General features: G+C 50.9%; 1 protein-coding gene across 4 annotated transcripts; it reads left to right on the plus strand.

Annotated features, from left to right (window-relative positions):
- Positions 1–25568, plus strand: HM13 (histocompatibility minor 13). 4 transcript variants are annotated; one of them, XM_053394657.1, is made up of 13 exons: positions 1–248; positions 4722–4820; positions 7266–7348; positions 9238–9326; positions 10043–10128; positions 11204–11329; positions 12631–12688; positions 14138–14221; positions 15334–15370; positions 15694–15796; positions 17372–17457; positions 21704–21881; positions 25017–25568. In XM_053394657.1, exons 1-12 carry the CDS (start codon positions 66–68, stop codon positions 21852–21854), a joined length of 1185 nt encoding a protein of 394 aa, XP_053250632.1. In that variant the 5' UTR covers positions 1–65; the 3' UTR covers positions 21855–21881; positions 25017–25568. The 4 variants fall into 4 exon arrangements, with proteins under 4 accessions (XP_053250632.1, XP_053250631.1, XP_053250633.1 ...); XM_053394656.1 differs by having other exon boundaries at positions 2–248; positions 10001–10128; XM_053394658.1 differs by lacking the exon at positions 21704–21881 and having other exon boundaries at positions 6–248; positions 10001–10128.
- Positions 25569–26882: the final 1314 nt, after the last annotated feature.

Here is a 26882-nt window from a genome sequence, read left to right on the forward strand (position 1 = left end):
CCTGGGCGCCGCCGAGGCCGCCTCCGCCGGGCCGGAAGTGCGGACTGCGTTGGGGACTGGAGACGATGGAGCAGGCCGAGGCGCACAACGGGAGCGGGGCCGGCGACGCCTCGGCGGCCGGGGCTGCCGGGGCTCGGCCTCCCGCCACCCCGGAGGGCATGGCGCTGGCCTACGGCAGCCTGGTGCTCATGGCCCTGCTGCCCATCTTCTTCGGGGCGCTGCGCTCCGTCTCCTGCGCGAAGGGGAAGGTGAGGCGGGGGAAGGGGCAGCGGGGCGGCCAGGGCAGGGTCCCGAGTTGGGAGGCCGCGGCCCGCGCCCGCCATGGGCCGGCGGAACTCCACGAGACATGAGGGGGGCTTGTGGAGCAGGATGAACCCGGGGGAGAGACGCAGAGGGGTAGAGGGTATATGCCTGGCATGCAAAACGGGGCCCCGGCTCAGGGCACCCAAAATGGTATTTCCAGGTAGGGCTGTGAAGGACCCCCCCCCCGCCTACAGTTCCATCCAGCGGCTGCCAGTCAGTGCAGGCAGTACTGGGCCAGGTGGACCTAATGGTTTGACTTTTTCTTCTCTGGCGACCACTCATCATTATTATTTATACCCCAGCTACTCTGGGCGGCTTCCAACAAAAATAAAATACAGTCATCCATCAAGCATTAAAAGCTTCCCTAAAGAGGGCTGCCTTCAAATGTCTTCTAAAAGTCGGGTAGTTGTTGTTCTCTTTGACATCTGTTGGGAGTAAGATCGTAGCCAAGTATGATTGTCGTCCATAAATACGGTTTTAACAATGAGTCCATAAGTGACTGTGGAGGCCAGTTCTGGATCCACACGTCCTTCCACAGTGGGGACATTGGTTCCCAGGTGGCAGTTGATCATGGTGAGGGTTTGCCAAGCGTGCCTTCCTCTTAGCACGTTTCTCCCTTGAGTCCTGAGTTTGAGTGTCTTCAAAGCCCATGACACCTTTGGTAAAGGCTTGACTTGGGTATATGGCTTGACTAGCTTCCCATAGAATCACAGGGCTGGAAGGGGTCCCAAAAGGCCATCCAGCCCAACCCTCTGCAATGCAGGAATGGCTGCTGAAGAACCCCTGCCAGGTGGACATCCAAACTCTGCTTAAAAGCCTTGGGCGGAAGAGAGTCCACCCCTTCAGAGGGAGCCCGCTTGGCTATCAAAGCAGGTTCCATGTTTCTTGTGAAGGAGGTTGGTGCCGTTGGCCATGGTTAGCCATGGTGGCTAAGTGGAGCCTTTGTGCACAGAGAGAGTCTATTCCTGAATAGCAGCACATGGTGAGAGGGAGCAGAGGGACATTACCTTCATGGGGCTCTTGTGTTCTTGGACTCGTTGAAGGAGCGTCTCCACTCCCATCGTTCTGCCTGGGCACTGAGGTCCAGCGCCAAGGGCCTCCTGGTGCTCCCCTTGCTGTAAGAAGCCAAGTTACAGAGAACCAGGCAGAGGGCCTTCTCGGTAGTGGCACCTGCCCTGTAGACACCCTCCCACCAGATGTCAAAGAAATAAACAACTATGTAACATTTAGAAGACATCTGAAGGCAGCCTTGTTTAGGGAAGTTTTTAATGACTGATGTTTTAATGTATTTTTAATCTTTTGTTGGAAGCCGCCCAGAGTGGCTGGGGAAACCCAGCCAGATTGGCAGGGTATTAATAATAATAATAATAATAATAATCCCTGACACCCTCTCCAGTCTTTGGGCTTGCAGCAGGTGTCTTCGCTTCCTCCCAGTACCTGAATAGCCAACTCTAGTTCTGTGATTCTGTGTGTCAGTGCCTGTCTTAGAAAGCAGGGCCATCTTTGCATGCATGTAGTGTGGTGATGGCATGTTCTCACCACATGCTGCAATTAGGTGCCCTGTCTAATTGTTCTTTTTTTACTTCTGACCATGTCCAGAGCTTAGAATAATAGACCTGTAGAATGGGAAGGGAACCTGAGGGCTGTCTATACCAGCCCCCTGCAATGCAGGAATTTCAGCTAAAGCAGCTTGCCTCTTACACACACCCTTCCCTTGCTGCCTCCTGAGTTTTGCATCAGGCCATTGGTCCATCTAGCGCTGCATTGTCTACCCCAGCAGTTCTGTCTCCTTTCCTTGGTATCTCCTGGGGCTGTGTGTGTGTGTGTGTGTGTGTGTGTGAGAGAGAGAGAGAGAGAGAGAGAGAAAAGCATGCACTCCAGCAAGTGTTTCTTCCCTTCCAAGTTGAAAGGGGATTCACTTTGCTACATGCAGTAGTGTTGGCCTATTTAGCACAGGACTTTTTGTTCCTTTGCTCTTGTGCGCGCACCTTGGGGAGAACTTGGGATGGAAGGAAGGAGGCCAACTGACGTGTTAGCAGGCAACAGGGCCAAAGTGGAGAGCATGCCCCTCCTCCTTAGATGCTTGAGTGCTTCCTTGGGCAGGCGGTTGTGGCTAGCTGTGTGCTGACGAGCTGCTTCTGTAGAGAATTCATGTTTTGCATATGCTACATTAGCCCCTTTCTGTACGTTTCCCTTTATGAAATTGTGAATGTTGTGTAGGCTGCAGATAAGAAAGAAAAATCCATGTGGGTAATCTTGGATTCGTGCACTGAGGCTGGCAGGAATCAGTTTTTTAAAAAAGGAAATACTTCACCTGATGCATAATTAACATATGTTGTTTTAGTGCTGGAAGCTGTGGGGAGGGCACTGGCATAAATAAAGTCATGGTTCCAGCCCAAGATAGTCAGACCTGTTAATTTATTTAGAGGTGGTATAATTCGGCCTTGCAGACATACTCACAGAAGTTAAAGGTATAGGGACCCCTGACCGTTAGGTCCAGTCGCGGACGACTCTGGGGTTGCAGTGCTCATCTCGCTCTATAGGCTGAGGGAGCTGGCGTACAGCTTCCGGGTCATGTGGCCAGCATGACTAAGCCGCTTCTGGCGAACCAGAGCAGCGCACGGAAACACCGTTTACCTTCCCACTGGAGCGGTACCTATTTATCTACTGGCACTTGGACGTGCTTTCAAACTGCTAGGTGGGCAGGAGCTGGGACTGAGCAACGGGAGCTCACCCCGTTGCGGGGATTCAAACTGCCGACCTTCTGATTGGCAAGCCCTAGGCTCTGTGGTTTAAACCACAGCACCACCTGCATCCCACTCACAGAAGTTATGAGCCTGGAAACAAAAGGGGAACCTGTTCTCTTCCAACTTCCTTCAGTTTCCCTTTCTGAATTTTGGAAGGGATGCCGACTGTCCACAGACTATTTCAGGTCTGATATAACAACAACGTTTCCCCAGTCACTCTCAGGAGCAGGTGGATTGAGCCACCATGTTGTATTAAAAAGTGCCAAAATAATTGCAGGCTGATACCTCAACTGGCCATGTAGTGCTGCATCGAAAGGTATTTGTCACAAAAATGACTTCAGAACAAGAAGCTGAAAAACAATGAAAAAGGTGTTTGTGTGAGTATATCAGAGCAAATTTCCATATGACGCATTCCAATAGGGAAACTAATTTGCCTCTGAGTGTGCCTGGCAATCCCATTGCTCAAGTTTCCTGAAGGCTGTAAAAGCAGATGTGGTTAAGTGGATGCAATATCTGCCCTACATTGCAGTTATTCTGCTTCCAGGGGGAAATAGGGAAGAGCACATTGGTCACTGTCCAGGCTGATGGGCTATCTTGTAACACTAGAACGTGTGGACATCCAGTGAAGCTAAATCTCTGAAGATTCAGGAAAGTCGTCCATGCAATGCATAGTTAAACCATGGAACTGGCTCCCACAGGAGACAATGATGGCTACCAATTTAGATGGCTTTAAAAAAAGGATTGGACAAATTCTTGGCAGAGGAGAGGGCTATCAGAGGCTACCAGCCGCGAGGGCAATGCTGTGCTTCTGAATATCAGTTGCTAGAAACCACAGGAGGGGGTGAGGACTCTTGTGCTTGAATCCTGTGTGCTAGTTTCCCAAAGGCATCTAAGGGAATAATAGGATGCTGGACTAGATGGGCCATTGGCCTGTTCCAGCAGGCTCTTCTTGTACAGTCATACCTTGGGTTAAAGTACGTTTCCGAGCACAATTCAAAGTGTTGGTGCTGACCTTTAAAGCCCTAAACGGCCTCGGTCCAGTATATCTGAAGGAGCGTCTCCACCCCCATCATTCTGCCCAGACACTGAGGTCCAGCTCCGAGGGCCTTCTGGCGGTTCCCTCACTGCAAGATGCCAAGTTACAGGGAACCAGGCAGAGGGCCTTCTCAGTAGTGGCACCCGCCCTGTGGAATGCCCTCCCATCGGATGTCAAAGAGAACAACAACTACCAGACTTTTAGAAGACATCTGAAGGCAGCCCTCTTTAGGGAAGCTTTTAATGTTTTGTTGGAAGCCGGCCAGAGTGGCTGGGGAAACCCAGCCAGATGGGCGGGGTATAAATAATAAATTATTATTATTATTATTAAAGTAGCTTCAGGTTGAGCATTTTTGGGTTGCGTTCCGCAGCGACCCAGAAGTAACGGAACGGGTTACTTCCAGGTTTTGCCGCTCGCTCATGCGCAGACGCTCAAAATGACGTCACGCGCAGAAGCGGTGAATCGCGATGCCCAGACGCAGGTTGAGTTCTGCTCAGGATGCGAACGGGGCTCCAGAACAGATCCTGTTCGCATCCAGAGGTACCACTGTGTTCTTAATATCTTTGCTTCTAGAGTTCTGAATAAGTTATCCTTCCCACCCTAAGGGGCTAACATTTGACCAACTTTTCCTCTAGAATGCTTCGGATATGCCGGAGACCATTACCAGCCGAGATGCTGCCCGCTTTCCTATCGTTGCCAGCTGCACCCTCTTAGGCCTCTATCTCTTCTTCAAAGTAAGTAAAACCACTGGGGATCTTATTGCAGTCTTCTGCTGGCTGACAGCTAATCCAATAACTCTCCCTTTTGTGGGTGCAGAGGAAGCAGAATCGCTCCTGGGGAGGGGGAAGTGGCAGAAACCTTCCTCTCAGAAGTATTCGCAATAGTGTGGTGTCTCCATCGGGCCTCTGGGAGTTGTGGGGTGCTGTCCGATGCTGGTAGAAGAAGGTCTTTCATTTCCTGGATCTGCCAGCCCAATGTTTCCAGCTTTCGAAAAGGCTGGGTATGCCTCTCCCATAATAGGCGGGTCTGCTTGTACAAACAGTGTAATATACTGGGGGGACAATTCCAGCTTTTAGCTATTTTATCCAGCCTTTCTATTTAGGATTTTCCAAAACTATGTACACAGTAAAGTGGATGAAACACAAAATCACAGAATTAAAAGCAGTATAATGGAACAATAAAGGCAGTACCATTGAAATATCAACTGAGACAACAGGATAATGTTTTAAAAGAACTGAAATATCTAAAAGTGGCAGACCGGACAAAATTAATAAGAAGCAGCAGCTTTATTTAACTGAAATAAATAAAAAATCCACCCATTGTCTAAAGGCAAAGATGGTGCTCGGTGCATCCCTGCTTGGCGGGGGGGTGTGTGTGTGTGTCTTCCATAATCCAGGCTCTACGACCACGAAAATGGCTCCGTTCCTCATGCTCAGGCATAGGCAAACTCAGCCCTCCAGATGTTTTGAGACTACGCTTCCCATCATCCCTGACCACTGGTCCTGTTAGCTAGGGATGATGGGAGTTGTAGTCCCAAAACATCTGGAGTTTGCCTATGCCTCCTCATGCTCATCAGCTTCACCACCCACAGGATGGGACAGAGCAGGGCCTCCAGTACTAGTTGGAAAGGCTAGAGAGTGGAGCTGATCTGATCTGCTGCATTGCCTGTTTCCCTTCCCCCTCGCACAGTGGTAGATCGTCTGCTTTGCACGCAGCAGATACCAAGCTGCACTCTGAAAAGTTTAGGTGAAGTGGGAAGATAGATCCATTTAGCTCCAGTAAAAGTCCAGAGTGGATTGCAGCATCAAATGAATTTTGCAGTGTGCTCCAGGCCTGAGGAGACTTCCCCAGTGCCGTTCTCCTGACTGGCATCCAGGATACCTCGGAACAAGGCAAGGCCTTGCATGGTTCCCCATGCCAGTCCAGATTGCCTCCTCTGAGGCATGCAAAGTGGGTGCTGATCTACCTGTTTGGGACACTGGAAACCCCTGGGTGTGGAAGGTGTGCAGAAATGGACCTGCTTCCATTCCCACCAGAAGTCATGGTTCTGGCTTGGATTCTGGTTGGTGCTGAATTCTTCCCCGTCCCCGATCTCTGGTCGTAGGAAGGCTGAGCACCTCTGCTAGAGATCCTGGAGATGCCAGGGGTGAGATGGAGCTGTAGAAGGCACCTTCATGTGACCACTTGCCTAAGCCATTTCAAGTGCAAATGGGGGGTGGGATATATAGTTTCATTTCGTTCCAACTGTTTGCATACCGCTTAATCACCAGAATTTCTATCGGGTATGCAATTGGATTACAGGAAACATACAGTGGATAAAAGAAATTGAAATTGATCCTGAAGTCATAAAATGCCTGGCCTGCTGAAATAGAAAGGTCATTGTCATAGACGTGATGGATTGGCCTCAGAGATTGTTAACTTCCTGGATTCCTGCTGCATTTCTGCCAGATGAAGCCAGCCTTGGGCAACTGGCAATCACAGCCTGTACCGGCAGGAAAGGAAATGGAATAATTCTAACTGGCAATTGGTGTTTCCAGGGTGACTGTTTGTTCATCGCACAGGATATGTATCTTAGAGATACGCAGATAAGCTGTGTTGGAGGTCAGGAGAATGGAGGCCTTTGTGAGGAACAACTGCAAAAGTGGATCAAGGTGACCAAAGAATAGTTGGTTACTGGTTCTAACATTAGAAAGCTTTCATTGTAACTATCACAGAGTTTTTCCAGTCAAGAACTTCTTCCCAACCAGCACGGAATTAACCTTTAGAGGCAGCGCTATTAGAAAATTCATGAAAAAGAACACACACATTTCTCCTAGGGGAGAAGAAAACCATCTGATCTGGGCAATGAGACTGGGCAGAGATGATGCACCCCCATATTTATGTCAGACCCCTGGTCTGGCATAAGACAGCCTTCTCTAACCTGGTGCCCTCCAGATGTTTCTGACTACAACTTCCATCAGCCCCAGTCAGCGCATACTGATGGGAGTTGTAGTCCGAAACATCTGGAGAGCTGCTCACATCTGTCAGAAATTAAAAGAAAGCAAAATTACAGCCTTCTGGCTTAGATGTGAAAGTTTAAAAGCAGTAATTATGCTTCCGGGTTGTTCTTCCTCTGTTTTGACACGTTGCATAGTTAGAAAGCAGGTTGTTTAACCTGACTGGTTTTTCTTGTCTTCTAGATATTCTCTCAAGAATACATCAACCTGTTGCTCTCCATGTATTTCTTTGTCCTGGGGATCCTTGCCCTTTCCCACACCATCAGGTAAATGAAGGAGAACAGCGGGTGGCTTGAATACTGTGTGTTGCGATTCCATTTAAAAGGAAAAGGAATCTGAACCCTGCTGGTTGCAGCAAAACAGCCTAAACTTAGCTGGCATTTTTCTTTAAAGCAAAATTAGAGGGCCTGTGCTGAGGATGCTGGTGGCTCCTGGGCAATACGGCTTCATCTAGTAGAATTATCCCTCACTCCTCTCAGCTCTTTCCTGCCATTACAGGGTTCTTCCTTCTCTCCACACGCCTCAATAAATTTCCCTTCATTTCTCGCTCTAGAACAAACGAAGCCAGATATCTCTTCAGAAATTGCTTTTGGGACATTGGGGCGTTCCCAGTGGACACCGTTAGCTAATATTATTCCAGAGTTGGCTGCTTCCAAAACTGCTCTTCCATTCCTCAGCTATATAATAATTTTCCTCTGTTTGAACCAACTAACGTGTCAGGATGAGGAGGAGAAGGGATGAGATCAGAGGTTTGTTAGCAGAGCTGGAGGTTGGTAGCATGTCTCTGACTCTGCAGCTCAGGGTTTTTCAGACTGAGGGCTGCATTTCCACATGCCAGCGGCGAGTGGGACCAAAAGCAAATGTGGGTGGAACAATTAATGCAGAAGCCTAGTTTCTGCTGCCTTTCTGTCTTCCATCCCGGCTGGCAAGGGGCATTATCAGAGTTCAAGGGTGCATTCCAGGCAGGGAAAAGCCATGCAAGCAAAACTAGGAAGTGCTTTTCAAGTGTCTCCTGGGAGTCCCCTTTTCAGGGTGTTCTACTTCCCTCTGACATGGGAGACAGGAACATAACACACCTGGCCAATGAAGTTCAGCAGTCTGCTGTGCCATTCACCGGGTGAAGAGGCAAATCAAAATGTTTCCTTGGCAAAGGGATCCGCTTAAATCCTTGGCTTTGTATCTTTGTTGAAGCGGCCACTGTTCTGCAAAAGCACCACACCCAATAAGCAGGATGGTGTTAGCATCCACAATGGCATGGCTCAGTCTTCCTAAAATCCTTGCCAAATTGTGCCTTGAAAAAGGAGTTCATATCCACTCTTTGAACACTACTTTTAATGAGCTACTGGTGGTCAATTCCAGGGTCTCCACATCTCAGTACAAAAAAACACAAAAAACCTTAGCTGCCTTTGGGGGCAATAAGGCCCCCCTCATACCTGCCCCCCTCCCTTCCTACCTGGCCCCATCAGGATTCAAATGAAAGATGCACAGTGCAGCTGAAATTGGCTGTTTCTTACCAAATTCAAAATGAAGCTCTCTGGGTCAGCTTAATATTGAGTCTCTCTTTTTAGCTGGTTCTTAGCGTGGGGCTGGTGATGATGCTGGGAACTCTTCATACAGGTAGCAGCTCTTAAACATGACCTCCTCCTGTATTTTGTTGTCGTGAATAAGGACATCCCTGAGGGGATCATTTGACCTGTCCTTAAAGGCGATGGCAGAGGGTGGTTTAGGCCTTGCAAATAACCTCACACAGGTTACTAGCCCACTTTGTTCAAGTATAAAACGTGTCCCTAATGGGAAAAGGGAGACCATGGTTTGCAAGACTTCCTTGCCTGGAGCCAATTTTTGTGTGTGCCTCTTTACAAGCTTGGCTCAATTTCCGCTGCATGTGTGTGCATTAGGCACCTGACTGGGGCGAGCACTCATGGAAGGCTTTTGAGCTAAACTTGAGGCCGGCAGGAATACTTAGTGGGTGACACCCCGCTACCCTCCTCTCTCAATAATAATAATAATAATAATATATTATTTATACCCTGCCCATCTGGCTGGGCTTCCCCAGCCACCCTGGGCGGCTTCCAACAAAATATCAAAATATTAAAATACAGTAATCCATGGTTCTTCAGGAGTCACCTTGTCCCTTCTCTGCTCTTGATTTCAGCCCCGTGATGAACAAATTCTTCCCAGTCAATTTCCCCAACAAGCAGTACCAGCTTCTCTTCACTCAGGGCTCTGGGGAAAGTAAAGAAGGTAAGTCACTCTCTGCCAGCCAGCTCAAACTCCCACCCGAAGCATTTCCTGTGCAAATCCTACATTTCCCCTGGCTTGCCTGTTGCTTCCTGATTTTCCCCAACCTGAAGGCCATCAGTAGCCTTGCCTGCAGTTTTCTGCTTTGACCAGTGGGCTCTCCCTGGAGTTTCTAATTCTTTCAATATGGCCATTATACCGGGCAAGTGTCCTAGGCGCCCTTGTCTTCCAGTCGTCACCCGCTGCTGCTGTTTCTATGCCCACACAGGCAGCAAACACCTGTGGAATGGTGTGCTTTAAATAATAATAAAAAATCAAAACAAAGATAAAACAACTACATACAGTCAGAGAATTAGCTGAATATCTAAAACCTCTCTTAAGTGGGTCTTTCTGCTTACAGAGCATATGGCCCGTCCCCCAACCCATAGTTGCGTTATTTGCAAGATCCACCATTTCCATTCACTGGGTTTTGGAGAGGGGCTGGGTAAGATATTCTCTCTCTCTCTCTCTCTCTCTCTCTCTCTCTCTGCCTGCAAACCTTCAACAGTCTAGGTGGGTCAGCGGTCTGTCTTAAGTCAGCTTTGTGAGCTCATAATCTAGGTGCGAAAACAAGCGTCGCTTCTCTTAGCTCTGTGCCTGGGTGCTGCCTATCCCTTACTCTTGCTTTGTATTAAAAGAGGCTGATAGAGGTGAAAACGACGTGGTGGCTTTTGTTGCAGAGATTGTCAACTACGAGTTCGACACCAAGGACCTCGTGTGCCTGGCCATGAGCAGCATCGTTGGAGTCTGGTACCTGTTGAGAAAGGTAAGCCGAGCACCTGGCAAAGCCTGGGCACCACTTTCCTGTTTGCCTAAAATTCTGGGTGTGCCTGGGGGGTGGGGAGGCAAGGGGGTGAGCTGTGCTGGTGCTGTTTTTATTGTAATTATCCCTATGTTTTTAATAGATAGGGGAGAGGGAGAGAAGAGATTTAACCCTAGCAGTGTTTTAATTGCTTTTAATGATGGTTTCCCCCTGCTGTTTTTACCCTTTTTATTTTTATCTGTAAGCTGCCTTGAGTGCCTGTCAGGGGATAAGGCAGGGCATAAAAAAATTAATAATACAGTGGTACCTCAGGTTAAGTACTTAATTTGTTCTGGAGGTCCGTAGTTAACCTGAAACTGTTCTTAACCTGAAGCACCACTTTAGCTAATGGGCCTCCTGCTGCTGCTGCGCCGCCGGAGCACGATTTCTGTTCTCATCCTGAAGCAAAGTTCTTAATCCGAGGTACTATTTCTGGGTTAGCGGTGTCTGTAACCTGAAGCGTCTGTAACCTGAAGTGTCTGTAACCCCAGGTACCACTGTAATAGTAATTTTAGTAATTACAGTGGTACCTCGGGATAGAGAACAGAAATTGTGCTCCAGCGGCATGGCGGCAGCAGAAGGCCCCATTAGCTAAAGTGGTGCTTCAGGTTAAGAACAGTTTCAGGTTAAGAACGGACCTCCAGAACGAATTAAGTACTTTACCCGAGGTACCACTGTATAACAATTTATAAAATATATAATATAGAAATATATATATAATATTTATATTTATAATATACAGTTACACCTCGGGTTAAAGTTGCTTCAGGTTGAGCATTTTCGGGTTGCGCTCCGCGGCGACCTGGAAGTAACGGAACGCGTTACTTCCGGATTTCGCCGCATGCGCAGATGCTCAAAATGATGTCACGCGCATGCGCACAAGTAGTGAATCGCGACCTGCGCAGACGCGGGTTGCGTTTTCTTCAGGATGTGAACGGGGCTCTGGAACGGATCCCGTTCGCATCCAGAGGTACCACTGTATATATAAATTTAATAATAATAATATGCTGGTTGCTAACCTTCTCTGCCCTTCTCCCAGCACTGGATTGCCAACAACCTCTTTGGCCTGGCCTTCTCTCTCAACGGGGTGGAGCTGCTGCATTTGAACAATGTCAGCACCGGCTGCATCCTCCTCGGGGGGCTCTTCGTCTACGATGTCTTCTGGGTAAGCAAGTGCTGGTTTCTCAGGGTTTCTCTAAATACTTTATTTCTGTTGTTGTTTAGGCGTGTCCGCCTCTTCGTGACCCCCTGGACCAGAGCACGCCAGGCTCTCCTGTCTTCCACTGCCTCCCACAGTTTGGTCAGACTCATGTTTGTAGCTTCGAGAACACTGTCCAACCATCTCATCCTCTGTCGTCCCCTTCTCCTTGCACCCTCCATCTTTCCCAACATCAGAGTCTTTTCCAGGGAGTCTTCTCTTCTCATGAGGTGGCCAAAGTACTGGAGCCTCAGCTTCAGGATCTGTCCTTCCAGTGAGCACTCAGGGCTGATTTCCTTAAGAATGGATCGGTTTGATCTTCTTGCAGTCCATGGGACTCTCAAGAGTCTCCTCCAGCACCAGAATTCAAAAGCATCCATTCTTTGGCAATCAGCCTTCTTTATGGTCCAGCTCTCACTTTCATACATCACGACTGGAAAAACCATAGCTTTAACTATACGGACCTTTGTTGGCAAGGTGCATTTATATCCCACTTTCCCCCCAAAGAGCTTGAGGTGTGGTGTTCATAGTCTTCCTCCCCCCGTTTTATCTTCAAAACAACCCTGTGAGGTAGGGTAGGCTGGGAGGCAGTGACTGGACCCCAGGGTCACCCGCTGGGCTTCATGGCCGAGTGGGGATTGGAACCCTGGTCCCTGTCAAACCATTACACCGCACTGGCTCCTCCTTGGGGATCTATGGCAGAGTGAGTTCATGCCACTGTGTGGCTTCTTACATCCTTGTGTTACCAGCTCTGTCTTACTTATTTATCGCATTCATATTCAGCCTTTTCCTCCAAGGAGCTTAAGGTGGCACTCGTGGTTCTCCCCCTCTTTTAATCCCTACAACAATCTTGCGAGTTAGGCTAGGTCGAGAGGCGGTGACTGCTCCAAGGTCGCACCCAGTGAGCTTCATGACCAAGTAGGGATTCGAACCCTGGTCTCTGCCAAGCCTTCGTTGGACGCTCTATAACGTTGCTGTGCACCATAAAATACTGTGTACAGCAGTATGAAAATACTGTTTTGAAAAATGTTAAAATCAGTAAAGCACAGTCATTAACGTAACCGGCTGCTCAACACTGCACAATTGCCTAGGCCTTTCAGCTTGGAAAAGTCTTCAGGAGATGCCTGAAAGTTAACAGAGAGGATTCCTTATGAATCTTCTGACAGTTATTCTCCTAAGGAAGGCCTGGTCTCCATTGGGTGGCTGCCATGGTGTGAATGCTTAAGCTGCAGTCATCATCCTTCTCACCGTTCTTCTCTCCTCTCTAGGTCTTTGGCACCAACGTTATGGTGACGGTCGCAAAGTCCTTTGAGGCGCCCATAAAATGTGAGTACTTGGTTTTTTAAGCCTTTGGCAGCATGAGCAGTGGGCAGGAGTGGTGGCTAACTGAACCACGCTGCAGTTTGAGCAACAGAGAAAGCCTTTCTCGTAGAGCAGGGTATGCGAAACCTCCATCCCGTGGGGCTAATTCAACCCAACAGAGGTCCTGAACTGGACTGTGGTGCCAGTTCCCTCAGAACCACTCCTTCTTGCCCCAACCCCGACCTCAGATGTGAGGCAGGTAAAGGCTCGCTGCCGTGGCTTTGGAGTCCGTTCACTTTGGTGTCAGGTGACTGCTGGGCAGCCCCACCCACCTGTCAAAAGTTTGGCGGTGGGATCTGGTCCACCCCTTCCACTGAGCAATATTAGCCCAGCGAGGAAAGATAGAGCTCATTCCTTGGCCTGTCACTCTAGGGCCACTGTCTGTTTTGGGTGCTCACGATCCCATCGTACCCAACCTTACAAATAATAATAATAATAAATTTTATTTATACCCCGCCCTCCCCAGCCAGGATTGGGCTCAGGGCGGCTAACATCAAAGTATGATACATTAAAAACATAAATCAAACAATTAAAATACAGCTTAAAATCAAATTTGGAGCAGAGTAAAATAAGACAGCAACCCACAGATTATAACTATAGGGGATGGGAGCATTGAGTGCTCACCAGGCCCAACTGTTTGTGCTGATCTTATATGAACTGGTTGGTGGAAAGGGTTAGGGCGGCCACTTACATACTGGGTGCTATAACAAAAAAAAGGGGGTGGGTCAGACTGGGCCCCGACCAAAGGCCTGTCAGAATAGCTCCATCTTGCAGGCCCTGTGGAAAGATGCCAAATCCCGCAGGGCCCTGGTCTCTTGCAACAGAGCGTTCCACCAGGCTGGGGCCAGTGCCGAAAAGGCCCTGGCTCTGGTCGAGGCCAGTCTAATCTCCTTGAAGCTCGGGGCCTCCTGCACTGGGAGAGACACCAGTGTGTGTTTAATTTTTTAAATTATTATTATTATTATTATTATTATTATTATTACCAACAACCAAAACACAGTCAAACCCCCAAGGCGGCTGATGCATTGGGTATACATAATCATTAATAACATATTCAAATCAACCATATGTACAGTTCTATATACATTAACGCTCCTCCCTCCACAAGGTTTATTTAACTTTTAACATTTTAATTGCCCCAAATTGTTCAAACCTGCCTAAATAATTCAATATCTTCTCAAACCAACCCTCCTCCTCCTCACTGACCTTAAACCCTTTCATTTTGTGAATCTTCACAGTTAGATATTCTAAAATTATAATAGTTCTCAGTTTTTCTTCAGATCATATAAATCTTTCGCCCTTTTACCGGTGTGTGTTTAAAGCAAACCTGCTGTAGTCTTTGAATGACAAACTTGGACTCTCTGTCTCCTGCCATGGACTGAACTTGCTTCTCCCCTCTTTCCTCTCTCCCAGTGGTTTTCCCCCAAGATCTTCTAGAGAAAGGCTTGGAGGCCGACAACTTTGCCATGCTGGGCCTGGGGGACATTGTCATCCCAGGTAAGGAGGTCGGGGAGTGTGTGACTATGTGATGGTTCAGTGCGATGGAACGGCCCCTCTGGCTCTCGCCTGCTGCTCTTGGGGCTGGAAAGAAGGAGGCAGCTTCTGCACCCCTGGAGAAAGGGAAGGAGGCTTAGCAGAGAAATGGGGTGGAGCTAGAAAGTCACCTGATCATCCCACATTCCATAGCGCATGGGTGGGGAACTCTTTTTGGCCCAGGGCAGGGCGGGGGGCAGACCATAGGCCAGTTCCCTGGAGGTGGGAGGGAATAATCCGCCTGCCAATCACCTGGCCCTGTTTTGACACCAGAAGATTGGCAAGTTAGTTATCCTGTCGAAAGTTTTCATTCCAGCCTCTGCTAAAACACAGCCTTTTCCCCAGTTGCCAGAAACTACAAGAGGGGAGACGGGATGCGGGTGGCGCTGTGGGTTAAACCACAGAGCCTAGGGCTTGCCGATCAGAAGGTCAGCGGTTCGAATCCCCATGATGGGGTGAGCTCCTATTGCTCAGTCCCTGCTCCTGCCAACCTAGCAGTTCGAAAGCACGTCAAAGTGCAAGTAGATAAATAGGTACCGCTCTGGCGGGAAAGTAAATGGCATTTCTGTGTGCTGCTCTGGTTCGCCAGAAGCGGCTTAGTCATCCTGGCCACATGACCCGGAAGCTGTACACCGGCTCCCTCAGCCAATAAAGCGAGATGAGCGCCACAACCCCAGAGTCGGCCACGACTGGACCTAATGGTCAGGGGTCCCTTTACCTTTACAGGAGGGGAGGGTGCTCTTGCGCTTGTATTCTACTTGAGGGTTTCCCTGAAGGCATCTGGTTGGCTGGAGTGTGGCATAGGATGTTGGAGTAGATGAGCCATGGACCTGATCCATTAAGACCTCTTCCTAAGAGCTGTATGACCTGTTGTCTATCCCTGCCAGAGGTCACAGTGAGTCGCCTCGATATTGCTTTCAGCCACAAGGGGGTGCTGTGGTCTCACGGATCATATTAGGAGCAGGGAGTCTTGAGAAGGGCAGCGTGGCTGAGTGGGTGGGTGCCTTGCACGGCCTCCTCCCTGTAGCCCTAACCGCGACTCTTCCGCTCTCTTCTCTTCTCCCAAACCGAACCAGGAATCTTCATTGCTTTGCTGCTGCGCTTTGACATCAGGTAAGCGCCCCCCCCCCCCCGTGAATGTGGAAAAGACCACCACTGGCAATCCTGTATTGCTGAGTGATGCCCTTTTTGTGACAGTCTGGTCTTGGAAAACATTCCAGTTGGGAGCAAGAGCGGCTGTTGTTGGAGGGTAGGGTGGGTTGGGTCACAAGGGCCCTGCAGGCTTTCTCTGGTCATGCCTTTGTGGCCTGATGGCATCTCTCTGCTTCTTTGAGACACTTTTCTCACCTGTTCATGGCGTTGGGTGGGCTGTTAGGGAAGTTTCTCCTGTCCCTGGATCACCATGACGCCCGCTTCTGCTTCCTTCCCTGACTCAGCCTCAAGAAGAACACGCACACGTACTTCTACACCAGTTTCGTGGCTTATATTTTTGGGCTGGGCCTCACCATCTTCATCATGCACATCTTCAAACATGCCCAGGTGAGCCGCCTTTACCTGCGTCCAAAGGCCACCTACCTGCCTGCAACGGCCGGTTGCCTCTTCTGGGAAAGCAGGAAGTTCTTTGAATTGGAGATGGAAAAGGGGAGGGGGCAGGTGAGAAATGAGGAGTTTGGCACCGTTCCAGCAGCCCAGTAGCATCACGATAGCTAGATTTCCTGCTGGGACACACAGCTGCTCCCTTGTAAAAGGTGCAGATCTCATGGTTTCTAAGCAAACAGCCCCGCACAGCAGCGAAGGCTTGCCTCTGGGCATCTCACCAGTGACCCAGCTGGCCAGAAAGAGAGACGGCTGCCCCAATCCTAGCTGGCTTGTTGGGTATTCTTTTTAAGAGGGCTCCTGGCTTTATAGGGTTCATGGAAGGTGACCCTCTTCTGGGTTTCATTGCCCGAGGGGGAAGGCAAATGGCGATCTCCCTTCAGCCAAAAACCCTCTGCCAGCCAGGCCAGTAATGACGGAGGTTGATTCAAATCTTGGTTCCCTCAAAGAGCACTGTGCTGGAAAGGTCCCTGGTGCTAGCTGAGATCTGCTTCACAGAAGCATAGAATTGCAGAATTGGAAGGGACACCAAGGGTCATCTAGTCCAACCCCCTGCAATGCAGGAACCTCAGCCAAAGCATCCAGGACAGGTGGCCATCCAGCCTCTGCTTAAAGACCTCCAGCAAGGGAGAGTCCACCACCTTTTGAGGTAGTCCGTTCCCTTGTCAAACGGCTCCCACCATCCGAAAAAGGTTCTTAATGTTTAGTCTGAAGCTTCACCCAGATCCGTTTTACAAGTAAGGCAAGTGTTTTGAGAAGAGCGGTTTGCCTGACCCCAGAGGCCAGTGATCTCCCATGGCCTGTTGCACCAGCGTGAGGCCGGAGCTCTAGCTTCCTGGCTCAGACCAACCTGGGGCCTCTGGGTGAGGCTGGACTCCCACCAACCCAGCCAGGACTGGTAGGAAATGCTGTCCCAAGTACAGTGGTACCTCCGGTTGCAAACGGAATCTGTTCCGGAGGCCCATTTGCAATCTGAACAGAATGCAACCTGCGTCTGTGCGTGCGCAGGTCGCGATTCACCGATTCTGCGCATGACGTAATTTTGCGTGTCTGCACATGCGCGAGTGGCGAAACCCGGAAGTAACCTGTTCCGTTACTTCTGGGTCGCCGCGGGACGCAACCTGAAAATGCTCAACCTGAAGCAAATGTAACATGAGGCAAGACTTTATCTGGAGGAAGGGTTGCTATAGGCCCAGCTCAGGGGTCTGCCTTTGACACTTAAACCACTTGGTGCCTTTGGCTTGGCAACTCTGACCCCACCGCCCCTGCAGGCCCACTGCAATCCCTATGGTCAGTTTGTAATTCTACCCTTGACCTTCCAACTTCCTTAGACTTGTGAGTGTGAAACGGTGAATGGACTTTCGGTGCAGCAAGCCTGGCCCTCCACACTAACGCTGTGCCCCTGTAGTTCCACTTTGTGCCCTATTTTGGCCCAGCCCGTGTCTGTCTCCCGAACCCTGTTTCCAGTCCCCTCTCTCCCTTCTAACGCTTCCCACCCCCCTTGATTTCCCCTCTCAGCCTGCCCTGCTCTACCTGGTCCCGGCCTGCATCGGCTTCCCTCTCCTGGTGGCTCTGGTGAAGGGAGAAGTGGCAGAGATGTTCAGGTAAGAGATGCTTTGCGGCCACATGGCAGTTGCGATTCTGCCCAGGCAGATCCAGCCGGGTTGGGGGACTCTGTGGGGAATGGGGCACAGCTGAGTCAGCTCCTGTTTCCTTCCGACAGTCTTCAGAGTGTGAAGTAGGCCTCTGAAAGGGGTAATAATAATAATAATAATAATAATAATAATAATAATAATAATAATTTTTTATTTATACCCCGCTCTCCCCAGCCGAGACCGGGCTCAGGGCAGCTAACAACCAATAATAAAAATAAGTTGATTGAAATACAACTTAAAAAACAAGATTAAAATACAACATTAAAAGGTACAGGTGGGGATGGGTCCAGCCAGCGTTTGGGTCGAGCCAGAAAGCTGAACGCCACCAGTGCCACACTGGAGACGCTCTGTCCTCGTCCCATCTGCTGGTTATTGGCGTTTTCATCTGCCATGAGTCAGTGAATTGGCCTTTGCCAGCCCTGTGCCCTCCGAGTGTTTTGGACTACAGTTCCCATCAGCCAGCATGACCATTAAGAACATGAGAAACACCTGCTGGGTCATGGCCAGTGATTGGCCCATCTAGTCCAGCATCCTCTTCTCTCAGTGGCTAAGCAGATGCCCCAAAGGTGAAATCCAAGGGGGGTGGACCAAAACATCTACAGCATAAGCATACCCATTGTCCTGCACTCAGTAAAAGCATTTTGAGAGTGGCATGGATGCCAGGAGTGGCCAAGGCACCTGTGGTTTGTGATTCTTCTGGGCAGGAAGAGGGGGCTTGTGGCTCTGCCTGCCCCTCCTGCATGGCGCTGCTCTTTGTTCCCCAGCTCAACAGAATGGGAAGAGGATAAAACCCCAAGGGGCAGGAAGGAAGCTGCAGCCTTGAGCTAATAGGAGAGCTGACAGTAATACCAATCTATTTCACATCTGGCAACCAATGCGCCCCTTTGGTTTCAGATAGTTCATGACGAGTCTAAAAAGCCCAGGACACAAATTTTCACAGCCCTCTAGCAGCTAATGGTGGCTCATTTACCAGAAGTATTGTATTTAGCGTTAAATCTGGAAGTGTTTACTCGATTCTGACCAAACTACGCCTCCTGGTGTGTATTTTGCTCCTCCTCAGTGAAGCCGTTGTGCTGACACTGCCTGTGGGGTAGCAAAACCTGTCACTGACGGCCTGAGTGTTGGGGAGGTTACAACAGAGGGCTTTGTTAGATCCAGCCTTGTTGAAATACAGAGGAGTGCCTCTGAACATGTGCAGAAAATCCTTCCCCTTAAACTTCAGCTCGCTTTCAAACATGCTGGGTTCGGGGTAAGACGACAAGCCAAGAAACTTTCTCTGAGTCAGTTGTTTTTGCTTCTTCTTGGGCCGGAGCCACCTAGAATCAGGGTCCCTCTGTGATGGGCAGCCAGCCCTCCCACAAATAAATATTCAAATCCCTGGGTCTGCTGCAATTTAGGGGTGTTCCCCCCAAACAACACCTGGGGATGAGCAAGTGGGTCAGGCTCCCCATTTCCGCATCAGGTTCACAAAGGGGTCCGAGTGCCTCTGGGGTCCCTGCGTGGCTGGCAGCGAAATCTGCGGATGTGGAAAAGCAGTTGTGTGGTTCTGTGCCAGTCCTTGAGTTATTCTCCCCACTCCTCCTCCTTGGAAGTGCTGTGGGGTTTGAAGGGGGGTGGGAAGGAAGAGGAACTGGTGATGAGAGTGATGAGCGGAAGGGCCCCCCCCCCCCAGGAATCCCGGCAGGTGTCGTGCGGCCTCTCTCGGCCCTCTTCCAGGTGGCTTTGATGAGCAGCCGGTTCCTGGGGGTGCTGACAGGTCTGATGCAGCACAGCAGCTGGCCTCGCACCTCTCAGGGGGCACCCTGACCTTCACCCCGGGCAAGCTGTGAGGAGGGTACCTGCCCCCTTCAGTCCCCTGGGGGGCCTTTCTTCTGATCAAGCCATTCCTGGAGGATTTCTTGTGTGCCGTTGTTGGTTTTTTTGCCTGTGTCGCTTTGAATGAAAGGCTGGGGCGAGCGGGGAGGGTGTCAATGGCAGGAATTTGGGGTCCTGCCTGATATCTTGGCCTTAAGGGCCTCGATGAACTGGTGGTGTTTATACCTGGGAGATCACCCACTAAGCCATTTATTTACTTTGTTTGATAGAATCTACATACCGCTTGATTGTTAAAACACACACGCCGTCAAAGCGGTTTACCAAAAGGAAAATCACCCAGAAGAAAAATTAACAACAATAAGTTGCTCAAAGAGTTAAAACAGCAGTAGGCTGAAAACAGAGTAAAACTTGCATCAACTGTCTGAACAATTTACCGTATTTTTTGCTGTATAAGATGCACTTTTCCCCTCCTAAAAAGTAAGGGGAAATGTGTGCACGTCTTATGGAGCGAATTCAGGCTGCGCAGCTATCGCTGAAGCCAGAAGAGCGAGAGGGATTGGTGTGCACGATCCCTCTTGCTCTTCTGGCTTCAGGGATAGCCACGCAAAGCCTCTTGAGCGCAGCTGGAGCGCTCCTGCCTCTTCACTCTGAGGCTTTGCATTGCTTTCTTGTTTTCCTCCTCTAAAAACTAGGTGCGTCTTATGGAGCGAAAAATACGGTGGCTCTGGCTGCTGGTCCCTGCCAGCTCCACGTGTCCGAGGCACAAGGGACACTTCAGGGCTGGCCTTTGCCTTTCACCATCAGACAGAAAAACCCAAGCCAAAGTGTTTCTCAGAAGTGCAGGGCACATTTGTACATAGCGGGGCAGGTGGGCACAGAATTGCTTCCAACCCCTTTCCCAGTGAATTTTGAGCTTCCTTGAAGAGAGAAGTTTGGACGGGAATGAAAGTGCTTCTTAGAAACAGGGCCCTGTGGTCACAAAGACCCGGGCAGCATCTCGTTGAGGGTTCAGAATACCTTTGCTTTGTGGCTCGGCTGCTTTCAGAGCAAGGCTGCCACGTCCCGCCTTTGGTCCTGGGCTCCTTGGCCTCGCCACTCTGACCTTTTCTCACCTGGGCAGCCGTGGAGCAGTGGCAGCTGCAAGGTTTGGAGGGCCCTTAGGCAAGACACACTCCCCGCAACCCGGCCTCCTTCCCTTCATCTTCACCAGCTGAGCCTGGCGCTCCTCATCTTCCTCTTCCTCTTCCTCCTCCTTGTCTTTCCCACCGCCTGGTTTGCTTCCCTGACAGGGAGCTCCTGAGCCAAGCAGGTTGCTGGCATCTCCTCCTTCCTTCCGTTCCTCCTTGTATTTGGGATGGGGGTTACAGCAGTAGGGGCAGAAAGGGCTCGTCCACCTGGCAAGGTAGCCCATCTAGGAGAAGGAAAACTCTGGTCCTCAACCTCTGCTGCATTGTGGGACGTCTAGAAGGGGAATAAAAGGCTAAGAAGCATAGCCTACACAAGTGGAATCCTTAAGATGGCTGGTGGCGCCTTGTCTGCTGTTGGGGTGCTTCCAAGGGAACGGGGGCAATTTGCAAGCCCCCAGCTGGCTCCAGCCCACTGGCTGGTAGCTGGGCGATATCCAGTCCTTGGCTCAGCATGAAACAGCAATCCACAGCTTCAGAAGCTGGAGCACAGCTCTAATCAGCAGAGTAAATAACACTGCTCAAACAGAAGTGGCAGGAGACGGCTGTGAGAACATATTTATAGGCAGTTTATTCACAAACATGTCTTCTCTTTTCATGTCCAAGAGCAAGCAGCAAAAGCAATAGCTATACACACAAACGGGAAGGTCCCAGCAAGCTGTGCTGGAGTGTAAGCAGGCATGTGACATAACAACAATCCACACATCTGTTTTAAGGTGGAATGGAATATCAGTATCCTAACATCCTCCCCCTTTCCGTGTAACCTGTATCACCTGCAATCCCTGCAGCCAAGCTGGGGCCAAATGTCTCGTTCTGCTTTCCTTTGGGCCGTATTAGCGAGGCTGAGAGGGGGGCCTTGTCATCTGGGCAGCCCAGGACTTCCATCTGCACTGCCCAGGCTTGCACCCTGGGGATTTGCCAACACAGTGGTTTGACTTCACCCCTGGAGGTGCACTCCATTGTCTATCAGGAAAGATGAATAGCAACAACGGTGGTGGAGGAGTGGGGGGCAGGGGCTGTTCTGTTGGGTGGTTCTCCATCTGTCGCCCGGCCATGCTGGCCCTGGCAGGTGAGGTGGGGGAAAGCTGCGTCTCTGTGCCATCTCCCTCTTTGCAGCCGCTCTCCCTGCCGCCCTTCCTAAGCCTTTCCCTTTCTCTCTCTCTCCTCCTCTCTCTGCCCTGTCTGTCTCCCTGCAGCTACGAATCCTCCGCTGAAATCTTGCCCCATACCCCAAGACTCACCCATTTCCCTAGCGTCTCCGGGTCTCCGTCCAGCCTCGCTGACTCCATGCAGCAGACACTGTCCTGCTCCCACAGACGCCGGCAGCAAAACCCCAGCGCCATGTAGCTCTCTCAGGCCTGCCTGTGTAGCCAGGTAGGGGGAGATCCAAGATTTAGACCCCAGGGGCGGGGCGGGGGGCAGAGGAGGGAGGAAGGGTCTTGGTACCTTGAGTCGTCAGCTTCTGCAAATGCATGCCCAGCAGGGACCCATAGGTCCTTTCTCCCCACTTTCTACACACCAAGAAGTGCACCGACAACCACCCCATAACGTACTGGTTGCACCCAGGTCCTTTGTCTCCAGCCTGGTGCTCTCCAGCAGGGATGGACTACAACTCCCAGTCAGCAGTCAGCACAGGCATACGGTGCTAGGGCTTATGGGGGGCATGGCTGAGCTTGCAGGGGCTGATGGGAATTGTAGTCCAAAAGAGCTGGCTGGTCACGGGTTTAATGCCTGGCGGACAGGGCTGCAGAAAACCCTTCTGGGAATGCGGCAGAGATGTTGTTAGTCAACATTATTTGGGGTTTTAAAAAAGTTCTATACCGTAGATTCTGGCTTATTAGGCGACAGGGCATATAAGACGACCCCCCAAATTGGTAGCTGCCAATTTGGGGGGTCGACTTATACGCCCAGTCTTATACATGGCAGCTTCACTGGGCAGCTTCCTCCCAGCGCGGAGCCCGCCACCCATTGCCACTGCCCAGCGAACCCATACCCGGAGTATAAGATGACCCCCGACTTATTAGAGGATTTTCCGGGGTTAAAAAGTCGTCTTATATGCCGGAATCTATGGTATGTGGAGAGCAGATACATTGAAATGGACTGGAGTTAACATGTAAGTGGATCTGCTCTGAGTAGGACTAGCATTGGCTACAGCCCCGAGCCCCAGATTTTTGCCCAAAAAACCAGCACGATGACCCAGTAGCGAAATGCGGAGTCGCCAAGGCACCTCTGCAGTAGAACTGTTTCCGCCAGGAGGTGGCGTGGAAATGCAGCTAGCCGAGGATCAGATCGGGAGTGGGGAGCTGGGGCAGGAGACGCCTCGGAGGGAAGGGCCGTAGCTCTGTGGCTGAGCACCTGCTTTTCATGCAGAAGGTTCTAGGTTCGATCCCCGGGGGGCATGTTGCAGAAGGCCAGCCTGGAACCCTGGAGAGCTGCTGCCGGTCAGTGTTGGCACTCAGGAGCGTGAAGGACCAGTGGTTCCTAAGGCCTGGCCAGTGGGCCGCATCCTTCTCTCCCTTAGTTCCTGTGAGCCAAATTTAGTAGATGGGGAGGCTGGACACCTGTAAATTTGTCTCCCTCCAGTGGCCTGGGAAAAGGTTGCGCTTAGGCTCCCAGTCCTAGAATCACAGAATCGTGGGGTTGGGCTCCCCAAAGGCCATCTAGTCCAACCCCCTGCAGTCCTCAAGACGGAAGGTGGTGGAAGCGAAGCCACTTCCACCCATCTCGTCTCGGGTCCTCTTGCAACTGACTCTCTTTGCTCCGGCCGCTCTTCCCGGAGGTTGCTGCTGCTGCTGTGGCAGCTCCCATGCCTCCCACAGCGAACCGCCCCGGGCACAAACCAGCAAGGAGTTTCTGCTGCTCCGGAGCTGCCTTGCGCCTCGTTGGCTCCAGCGTGGCTTGCACAGGAAAAATTGGCACAGCCTGCCGTGGAGCTGGCACAGGGCTGCCTCCACCGTGACTTGCCCTTGTGCCACTTGGCGCAGCAGAATGAACACACCCACCCAGGCGCCGTTGATGCGTTGAGGGGGTTCCTTGGGTTTGCTTCTTTCCCTGCTGCTAAGAACCCTCCCCACTCTTGCCCCGTTTCCTGCCTCCCACCCCCATAAAACAGAGCCAGGGAAGGCCGGGAGAATTCGTTCTCTGCTTCAGGTGTCGTTGTTTGAGTATCTGCTTTGTTCATGGGCCTGATTTGCAAAACCTTGCCAGGGCCGCGCTTCAACTGCAGGGAAGGGTGCAGAGCTGCAACCTCTCAGAGAGCCCAATGGCCAAATGCGTTTTTGTGGGGGGGAATAAAGCAGGGCTTTCCCTTCTCCGCTTGAAAAATATGATGTCACTGGGGAACTCTTAATCCAACACCTGCCGCCCCAGGAAAAATGTCTGAATTTTGGGACAGTTCAAGCTTCTTAAGCTCCTTTTGCCTTTTCTTGCAAGGCATTGGGGGGGGGGGAGATGAAGATATTGAATAATGGAGTCGTAGAATCGGAAGGGATCCCTGAGGGTCATCTAGCCTAGCCCTCTTGCAATGCAGGCATCACAGTTAAGTAGTTAATAATAATAATAATAATAATAATAATAATAATAATAATAATAATTTGTTTATATCCCACCCTCCCCAGCCGAAGCTGGGCACAGGGCGGCTAACAACAGTAAAAGTAATACAGCACTCTAAAATCAACTCAGAATCAAATTAATGGCAACCATTGGGCTAGAGTTCTGTGAGGATTACCAAAGGAGGGGTCAGGCTGTGCCTTGGCCGAAGGCCAGGCAGAACAGCTCTGTCTTGCAGGACCTGCGGAAAGATGTCAAGTCCTGCAGGGCCCTAGTCTCTTGGGACAGAGCGTTCCACCAGATCAGGGCCACAGCCGAAAAAGCCCTGGCTCTGGTTGAGGCCAGCCTAACCTCCCTGTGGCCTGGGACCTCCAAGATGTTTTTGTTTGAAGACCGTAAGGTCCTCCGTGGGACATACCAGGAGAAGCGGTCCCGTAGGTACAAAGGTCCTAAGCCGTATAGGGCTTTAAAGGTTAAAACCAGCACCTTGAACCTGATCCTGTACTCCACCGGGAGCCAGTGCAGCTGGTATAGCACCGGGGGAATGTGATCCCACAGCGAGGACCCCATAAGGAGTCTTGCCATGGCATTCTGCACCCGCTGGAGTTTCTGGATCAGTCTCAAGGGCAGCCCCACATAGACCCAGTGGAGGTCGTCTCCTAGCACCCAGCTGCACTTCTCCGCAGAATCTGCCCACGTATCTTCTATACCTCTCTTCTGAGCCTTAAGGGCTAGAAACTTGGCTAATTGTTTTGGTGTCAGAAAAGGAAGAAGCGTCTTTGGCTTTTGTGCTTGGGAACTTCCCCCCCCCTTGCCCCAACGCTGCGTGCAGTTTTTGTCTCCCAGGGCAGAGCTGAGCTCCCAGCTGGATCTTGTGCCAACCTTGCCAAGACGCCAACTGCCCGACCTGCTGTGAGCCCGACTTCACCCTCTCCCTCCCTCTTTCTCGTCTCTCCCCAGCTACGAGGAGAACTCTGCCCCCAAGGAGCTGCCCCCGGGAGATGCCAAAGAAGGGAAGAAGGAGAAATGACCTTGGGACGCTCAGCCGGGCTGGGCTCTGCCTGCTGGCCGCCCGCCCTCCCCGCCTCCCCATCGCAAGTGAATTTCGTTTTTTAAAAGGCAACTGGATCGTGTAACAGCCATGTGTGTTTGTACGTGTGCATCTGTCTGAAGACTGGCGGAGCAAGGGGGTGGGTGGAAAGCAAGAGGAGGGCCCCCGTATATTGACCTCCTCTCTGCCTGCCTGCCTCCTTGCCTGCCTGCAGCTCCTCTTGTTCCCCCGGGGAGGAAGAGGACGGGGCAGGTGGGGGCAAGAAGAAAGCTTCACCCCTTCCGCCAACTGCCCTGACCGCTGTTCATTGTCTTGGTGGGAAGAAGGAAATATGGGAGGGTGGGGTGGGAGGGGAGGGGAGAGAAAGGGAGACTATGAGCTGATTTTTAAATTTTGTATTGTGGATTTGCTTCTTCTCATATTAAAATGAAACAAAACAAAAAAAAATTATTGAAGGACCAGGACGGACTCCGCAGTGTCTTTTTCACGAGGTCACCGAATCGGCTGAGACGGTGTGTTGAGCGAGTGGATGTTGACTCACGAATGATCTGAGCGGGATCTGCAGGATCTGCTGCAGCTGGCTGGCCCCAGAAGTGGAGGCACATGGCTTTCCTTTTGGAAGACCATGTCGGGGAACTCCACAATGGGGCACTGTTAAACTATGGAACTCTCTCCCACAGGAGACACAAAACTGTTGCTGTTTAGTCGTTAAGTCGTGTCCAACTCTTTGTGACTCCCTGGACCAGAGCACGCCAAACACTTCTGTCTTCCACTGCCTCCCGCAGTTTGGTCAAACTCATGCTGGTAGCTTCGAGAACACTATCCAACCATCTCATCCTTCGTCGTCCCCTTCTCCTTGTGCCCTCCATCTTCCCCAACATCAGGGTCTTTTCCAGGGAGTCTTCTCTTCTCATGAGGTGGCCAAAGTCTTGGAGCCTCAGCTTCAGGATCTGTCCTTCCAGTGAGCACTCAGGGCTGATTTCCTTCAGAATGGAGAGGTTTGATCTTCTTGCAGTCCATGGGACTCTCAAGAGTCTCCTCCAGCATCAGAATTCAAAAGCATCCATTCTTCGGCGATCAGCCTTCTTTATGGTCCAGCTCTCACTTCCATACATCACTACTGGGAAGACCATATCTTTAACTAGACGGCCCTTTGTCGGCAAGGTGATGTCTCTGCTTTTTAAGATGCTGTCTAGATTGCTTCAAAAGAGAATTGGGCAAATTTTGAGAGGAGGAGGAAAGGGCTATTGATGGCTTCTGGCCGGAATAGCTGTTCTCTGCGCTTGACAGCCGGAGGCAGCCCTGCTTCTGAATGCCAGGTGCTGGAAAATGCCTGAGGGGGGAGAGGTGCACTTGTGTCGAATCCTGCTCTCTGGTTCCCCGGAGGTATTCTGGTCCAGCAGACTTCAATGTTCTTGTGCAAGCAGAGGCTGCCTGAAGGAGCTGCTGGGGCTTCTCCTGGCCATCAGTGACTCACGAAAAGCAGGGCGGGCCGGCCTCTCCAACCAATCTCGGATTTGGCAGAGGGAGAGAATGAAAGGGTGCCCTGCGGGGGACTCCTCCACCTGCCTTTCTGGAATTACTTGGCCATGAAGGGTCTCTCCTGGTCTGAGAATTTTAAAATCGTTCAGCCTGGACACTGAGATCCAGCGCCGAGGGCCTTCTGGTGTTTCCCTCATTGCGAGAAGTGAGGTTATAGGGAACCAGACAGAGCAAAATCTCATAATTGTAGAGTTGGGAGGGACTCGAAGGGTTATCTAGACCAATATATCTAA

Source organism: Podarcis raffonei, chromosome 6 (genome assembly GCF_027172205.1).
Source record: "Podarcis raffonei isolate rPodRaf1 chromosome 6, rPodRaf1.pri, whole genome shotgun sequence".
NCBI classification, from domain to species: domain Eukaryota; kingdom Metazoa; phylum Chordata; class Lepidosauria; order Squamata; family Lacertidae; genus Podarcis; species Podarcis raffonei.

What these genes read in the sequence shown, in the direction of transcription:
- HM13 (XM_053394656.1), top strand. Translation starts at nt 66, where the DNA reads ATGGAGCAGGCCGAGGCGCACAACGGGAGCGGGGCCGGCGACGCCTCG. An exon ending in GCCTCTATCTCTTCTTCAAA is followed by an intron (nt 4,821 to 7,265) that starts GTAAGTAAAACC and finishes CTTGTCTTCTAG; the next exon opens with ATATTCTCTCAAGAATACAT. An exon ending in GAAGTGGCAGAGATGTTCAG is followed by an intron (nt 17,458 to 21,703) that starts GTAAGAGATGCT and finishes GTCTCCCTGCAG; the next exon opens with CTACGAATCCTCCGCTGAAA.